Here is a 4,880-nt window from a genome sequence, read left to right as displayed (position 1 = left end):
CCTGGTGCCCCGGCGGGGGGCACTCCCCCTGCTCCCCCTGCTCCCCCTGCCCGGAAGCAGGTGCCGCTCTGCGGTGCCCTGCCCAGGCCGGAGCCCCTCACGCTGGACACCCGCCCCAGTGCCCCCACACTCTGGCCCCGTGCGTGGCCGGTGTCTCGCCAGGGAGGAGGCCAGCCAGGAGGGGTGACGGCGTGTGGGGGCGCACTCAGGGCTTTGTGGAATGAGGCCTCGTGCCAGGGTCCCCTCCCCGGGGCCAGGCGCCCTGTCGGCCCCTGCCCAGGACGTGCGCCAGGAAGTGCTCGCCGGCGCTCTCGGGACTTCCTGGGCTCCTGCGGGCCCTTCCTGGCCACCCCGCCTCAGAGACAGCAACCTCTTTGGGCACATGCCTGTGCCGTGGGTCACCTGGGCCGCTGCCCAGGCCTGATGAAAGGCAGGAACAGCTGGGACGGGGAGGGAACTGGGCAGCAGGGGTGGGCGCAGCAGGGGTGGGCGCAGCTGGCGGCTCCTCCCGGCCCTCACTGCACTCACTTATTCTCTCAACAAACCCCGGGCGCCCAGGGCTCAGGGCGCCTCCCCGACCCCCTCCTCCAGGAGTCCCCGCAGACAGTACCCAATGTTGGGGTGATGCAGGGTCGCTCCGGCCACCCCTCCCCCAAGACCTCTGGCCTGGTCCCGGGCCTGTGCCTGCCAGGACACGGCGCCGGCACTGCGCCCTCGGCCAGGGCAGGCCGCCTGGGGGGCTGACGCGGCGCCCAGGGAGTGTGTCAGCGTTGGGGGCCAACCACCTTGTCCTGGAGGGGCTGGTGAGGGGCCCAGGGGCGTGGCTGCCGTCCTGCGGGTCCTCCTCTCGCCGTCCTCCCCCCACGCAGTGAGACGCAGGACCGGAAGGTGCTGGAGTCCAGGCGGCTCCGGGCCAGCGGGGTCCTGGCACCCGAGGAGGCGGCAGCCTGCAGAGCACCCCGAAGGCCCAGGGCGGCACGATGCGCTGGACCCGGCCCCTGCTGCTGCCATCCGGTCCCGGGCGGGCGGTGAGGCGCCGCGGCACCCCAACACCCACTTCCGCCTAACAGGCACCGTGCCCTGGCGCCACGGAGCTGCGTCCAGAGTGGGGCTCAGGTCCCTTGGGCCTCCTGGGGTCCTCAAGGGCAGCTCAGGGCCTCCCTGGGGCGCAGGGGTCAGTCTCAGCTCTCTGAGCCGTCAGCGCACAGGTGGCCGGGGAGTGGCCACGGGGCCAGCAGACCCCCGTCTCCGTGCTCCCCTCCGCAGTGTGCCTCAGTCCATCCGCCTGTCCTGCTCCCCACGCTGACTCTGGGGGTCCTCCCACCCTGCACGTCTGGCCTGCACCCCAGTTCTGTGTGCATACATAAATAAATCTTAAAAAAAGAAAAGAGCTCCCCAGAGTCGCAGGACCTTGGGGTGTCAGGGCTCCCACAAGTGCAGAGGCTGAGGGGGGTTATGAGCCCTGCCAGCCCTCCAGGAGCTCACCTCAGTGATACCCACCCCAGGCTTCCCCCTGTGGGGCTCAGTGACAGGGCCTGAGGCGGGCACCAGCGGTCACAGGCCTGATTCACAGCTGGGAAGTGGGGTAACGGGTCCCCACTTGGCTGAGTCACAAAGGCAGGGCTGGGCTGCTCCCGGGGAGCCAGCCCCAGAACCCCACAGCCCTGGGGCTGCCCCAAGACCCCCCACAGGCCAGGCGCCCCCCGGACCCAGGCCTCTAGGCCGCCCAGCCCAGGCCCCTCCTTTCACTGCGGGCCAGGGGTCTCTTCCTGACAGCCCAGCCCCCCAGACCCTGCGCCACGCCACTGCCGGAACAGGCCGGTCTGGGGGGCCAGGGCCCCATAGCGGCAGCCAGCCTGCTGCCTCCCTCACGTCATGTCCCAGGGCTGCAGGGCCGGCTGGGCCACTGGGGACTGGTCTGACCGCATTCCACCTCCCTCTCCCGAGGATAAAACCCTGGGCCTTGGGCTGGGCTCCCCACACTGCCCGCAGGGACAGGAGGCCATGGTGGCCAGCGCACCCCGGGCCCTGGGCCTGGGCGGCCCGGGGGCCTTCACCGCCCTGCTGCTCCTGCTCCCGGCCCCCTGGGGTGAGTCCCTGGGCCTGGCTCTGCAGCGCCCCGCGCCGCTGTTCCCCTTTCCCTCTTCTGTCTGTTACCTGTCTGGACCCAGCCAGTCTGCAGCCCTGGGCCTCTCCCTCCTCTCCCCTCCCCTCCCTCTTCCCTTCCCTCCTCCCTGCCTTTCCCTCCCCGCCTCCCCTTACTCCTTCCTCCCCTCCTCCCTCTCCCCGTTTCCTTCCCCTTCCTCCCCCCTGCTCCCCTCCCTCCTGCTCCCCCTCTCCCACCCTCCCTCACCTCCCCCCTCCTCCTGCCCACCCCTGCATGCTGTCTGCTTGCTTCAAGCCCAGTTTCCTCTTCAGCTGCAAGGACAGTGACAGGCAGGCCCTAGGAGCAGGGCTGAGGGCACTGCCCGGCTCCCCCGGCTGCAGGAAGTCCCGCTGTGTCCTGCCCACTGTCACCCCCAGCCCGACCTGGGCAGGTAGCAGCTGACACAGACTGGACGGAGGCCGGACTCTGGCCGGCCCAGGGCCGCAGGGGAGTCCCCGGGGGGTTGTGGGGCCTGGACACTGGGCCCTGGGGCTCATGACGCTTGCTGACCCGGGCCTTCTCTCCCTCAGCCCTCCATGCTGTCCAGACACCTGGTGAGTAGGCAATGAGGGGCAGGGGCAGCTGCCGGACTGTCTGTGTGCGGCCCAGAGGGCTGACCCGGGGCTGAGGCCGCCTGGGGGTCAGAGGCAGGGAGGTGTGGGCGCGGGGAGGCGGGAAGGGCCAGGGAGGCCAGCTTTAGGGGTGAGCCGGAGGGCGCAGGGCGGGGCGGGCAGTGAGAGCCCAGGAGCCCAGGAGCAGCCTCCCCGCCTGCACCACAGCACCCCCGGCCTGTGGGAAGCCCCAGCAGCTGAACCGCATCGTGGGCGGCGAGGACAGCGTGGACGCCGAGTGGCCCTGGGTCGTGAGCCTCCGGAAGAACGGCTCTCACCACTGCGCCGGCTCCCTGCTCACCAGCCGCTGGGTGGTCACCGCCGCCCACTGCTTCAAGGGGTACGCGCGCCTGCCCCTGCCCGGCGGTGGGGCAGAGCCCGGCCTCGCCCGCTCCTGGCTGACCCCTCCTTCCTTCCAGCCACCTGAACAAGCCCTCCGACTTCTCGGTGCTGCTGGGGGCCTGGCAGCTGGGGAACCCCGGCCCGCGGGCCCAGGAGGTGGGGATCGCCTGGGCGCACCCCCACCCCGTGTACTCCTGGAGGGACGCGACGCAGGCTGACATCGCCCTGGTGCGACTGGAGCGCCCCGTCCAGTTCTCCGAGCGGGTCCTGCCCATCTGCCTGCCGGACGCCTCCGTGAAGCTGCCTCCCGACACTGACTGCTGGATCGCCGGCTGGGGCAGCGTCCACGACGGAGGTGCGGCTGCCCGCGGGCAGGTGGGCGGGCGAGGGCCGGCAGGGCAGCCCGGGGCGGGAGGAAGCAGGCCTGGACCCGGACGCCGGGCCGAGCCGAGTGGCCGCTCTAGACGTGAGTGGGAGTGTCCGGCGTGTCCTGGCGACACGGAGCAGAGGCCTCAGCGGCCTGCGTGGCCCTGGCTAAGCACCCCGTGGACGGGCCCGGGGTGGCGTGGCACTGGCAGGCAGGGCCCCCGCGAGGAAACAGGACAGCGACATGTAATTGTGGAACCAAGACGGAGCTTTAGAAAATGTCACCCAGAAACACAAAGCAGATTCACTGAAGGATGGGGGGTGACCCCAGGAAGGGACAGGGGGCCTTTACCCCAACTCCGGAGGTGAGAGCGCATGTCTGGGGACCCCACCGGTGAGGGCGAGACCACTCCGGGCCCACCCCTGGCTGGAGCAGGGGGCCTGAGGGCGGCTTTGGGGCCCAACCCTACGCTGGGGTTCGACCAGTGACCACTGCCTGGGGCCATGTCCTCGCTGTGGACAGGGCCCGAGAGGGGAGCCCTCCCGTGGCCTCAGAGGCGCCAGTCAGGCGCAGCTCTGCGCACTTGGGCACCCAGTGGGCACAGGCCAAGGCCAGAGGGGTGACCCACCCATCTTGGGGGGCAGGACGGTGGAGGTGACTAGGAGCAAGTCCCAAGCCTGACCCTCCCCCCTCCCAGTGGCCCTGTCCCACCCCCAGACCCTGCAGAAGCTGAAGGTGCCCATCATTGACCCTGAAGTCTGTGGCCGCCTCTACTGGCGAGGAGCGGGGCAGGGGGCCATCACAGAGGACATGCTGTGCGCCGGCTACCTGGAGGGTGAACGTGACGCCTGTCTGGTGAGCACCCCGCTTGGCTCCCCAGGGCCAGCTGTGACTGCCCGGAGCCTGCAGAGCGGGCCTCGGCCGGCCCCTCACTGGCCTGCGCACCAGGCAGACCCGGCCTTTCCGCCGGCCACCGGCCGTGGCCCCTGCGTTCCCCCCGGGGGTCTCCCCTCTGGCCCCAGCTCCTGCTTGGCGGGGGGTGGGTTGGATGGTGAGGGTCCCCCAGGACTCTGCCGGCCGCTACAGTTTCCACTGGCCGCAGCAGGTGGCTTCTCAGCCTAAGCATCCCCGACGGTGGGCCAGGCAGCTGGCTCGCAGGGTGGCAGGGCCCCTGAGGAGACCCTGGGAGGCTGCCCCTGCTCCCCTCAGAGAGGCGGGGTAGCAAAGCTGCCAGATCTGGGAAGGGCACCCTGGCAGCTGCCCCACGCACGTTCCTAGCCCCCTCCTCTCTGCAGGGCGACTCCGGGGGACCCCTGATGTGCCAGGTCGAGGGTACCTGGCTGCTGGCAGGCATCATCAGCTGGGGCGAGGGCTGTGCAGAGCGGAACCGCCCCGGCGTCTACATCAGCCTGAC

General features: G+C 70.8%; 2 protein-coding genes across 2 annotated transcripts in view; one reads left to right on the top strand and one right to left on the bottom strand.

Moving 5' to 3' along the window:
* The window catches only part of LOC101621909, a 40,189-nt gene extending 38,261 nt beyond the window's left edge, over nucleotides 1-1,928 (bottom strand). The window contains exon 1 of the mRNA XM_012731686.1: nucleotides 1,873-1,928. Coding sequence (XP_012587140.1) covers nucleotides 1,873-1,928 — 56 coding nt within the window. The remainder of the gene's footprint in view (nucleotides 1-1,872) is intronic.
* A 76-nt stretch (nucleotides 1,929-2,004) lies between these two features.
* LOC101621679 (brain-specific serine protease 4-like) overlaps nucleotides 2,005-4,880 on the top strand; it is a 6,362-nt gene continuing 3,486 nt past the window's right edge. The window contains exons 1-6 of the mRNA XM_004691811.1: nucleotides 2,005-2,089; nucleotides 2,677-2,700; nucleotides 2,926-3,097; nucleotides 3,177-3,454; nucleotides 4,164-4,321; nucleotides 4,762-4,879. Coding sequence (XP_004691868.1) covers nucleotides 2,005-2,089; nucleotides 2,677-2,700; nucleotides 2,926-3,097; nucleotides 3,177-3,454; nucleotides 4,164-4,321; nucleotides 4,762-4,879 — 835 coding nt within the window. The remainder of the gene's footprint in view (nucleotides 2,090-2,676; nucleotides 2,701-2,925; nucleotides 3,098-3,176; nucleotides 3,455-4,163; nucleotides 4,322-4,761; nucleotide 4,880) is intronic.

The sequence above is a fragment of the Condylura cristata genome, unplaced genomic scaffold, assembly GCF_000260355.1.
Source record: "Condylura cristata isolate star-nosed mole 26May11 unplaced genomic scaffold, ConCri1.0 scaffold00032, whole genome shotgun sequence".
NCBI classification, from domain to species: Eukaryota; Metazoa; Chordata; class Mammalia; order Eulipotyphla; family Talpidae; genus Condylura; species Condylura cristata.
Note: the sequence above shows the minus strand (reverse complement) of the source record. Positions and strands in the feature narration are given on the sequence as shown.